Source organism: Propithecus coquereli, unplaced genomic scaffold (genome assembly GCF_000956105.1).
Source record: "Propithecus coquereli isolate 6110/MARCELLA unplaced genomic scaffold, Pcoq_1.0 Scaffold162, whole genome shotgun sequence".
Lineage (NCBI taxonomy): Eukaryota > Metazoa > Chordata > Mammalia > Primates > Indriidae > Propithecus > Propithecus coquereli.
Genome location: NW_012140747.1, coordinates 1,707,435 through 1,708,617, shown reverse-complemented (window position 1 = coordinate 1,708,617; position 1,183 = coordinate 1,707,435). Strand labels below are relative to the sequence as shown.

At 33.0% G+C, this 1,183-nt stretch overlaps 1 protein-coding gene across 1 annotated transcript in view; it reads left to right on the top strand.

The window, feature by feature from the left end:
• The window catches only part of PDCL2 (phosducin-like 2), a 52,907-nt gene that overhangs the window by 30,530 nt on the left and 21,194 nt on the right, over positions 1-1,183 (top strand). Inside the window, exon 3 of the mRNA XM_012641093.1 lies at positions 88-231. Coding sequence (XP_012496547.1) covers positions 88-231 — 144 coding nt within the window. The remainder of the gene's footprint in view (positions 1-87; positions 232-1,183) is intronic.

The window sequence follows — 1,183 nt, the reverse complement described above, 5'->3', positions numbered from 1 at the left end:
TCATTGCTCTAAATTGTTACTGCATATGAGAATGACTTTAAGCATATGACAATTTTCTCATGTAATTTAATTTCATTTTTTAATTAGAGAAAAGCGGTTACAGGAATGGAAATATCTTACAAAAAAACAAAAATTTGGGGAATTAAGAGAAATTTCTGGAAATCAGTATGTGAATGAAGTCACAAATGCAGAAAAAGATGTGTGGGTTATAATTCATCTATACAGATCAAGGTAATTACCTTAGCATTTCAAAATGTAAATATATTAATGTTTTAATATTTCTGGTTTTAAGGTTCTATAAAGCATATAACAAAGAATATTGAGGAAAAAGAAATGTGTATATATGATACATACATCTATAGACTTTTTGATAGTCATTGGCTTTAGGGATTAAATTAGGTATTTTTAAATATTTTATTTCTAATTTAAAGAATGAGTCCCACTTCTTAGAAAAATAAGTACTCTGCTAGTTAGTTAAAAACTTTTAATTATGGAAAAATCTCAAAAATACAGAAAAGTAAAAGAATGATAAAATGAGCACTCCAAATACCTACCACATATATTTAATAATGAACCTTTTGCCCATTATACCATTGTGTGTGTGTGTGTGTGTGTGTGTGTGTGTGTGTGTGTATTTTCATCTGCAGAACCATTTCAAAGTAAATTACACACAGCATGATGATTTATTCCTGTGTGTTTCAGCATGGATCTTTAAAACATAAGGATGTTGGAGAGGAAAAAAAAATTCTTACCCATCTTAGGTTCCTTGGTTGGTGCCCTGCAAATTAGACTGACAAAAGACAGATTAACAAGAAAAAAAACCCATACAACTGGAGAATTCAATGATAAGTAACTCAAAGGGGTGGTTAGAACTTGGGCTTATACAGCATCTTAACAAAAGAACTATAAATTTGTAGAGAAGTGACAAGAAAAAGGAAAGGACTTTGAGCTTCTAGGGGTGCTAACTGTGGGAAGGTCGATACATGGGTGAAATTAATGGAAGATAAAGGTTGTTTTTAGCAAGGTTTGTTACCTAGATTCCTCTGGTGCCTCTCTGGGCTGGTCAGAGTCTAGTGATTAAGAATGCCCAGCTCTTCCTGGTAGAGGGGGAGGGCAGAGAGTTTTTCTTGTGTCTGTTTCTTCTCAGTCGCTTTCAGTTCAAAATAATCCTTGTGCCAGAGTG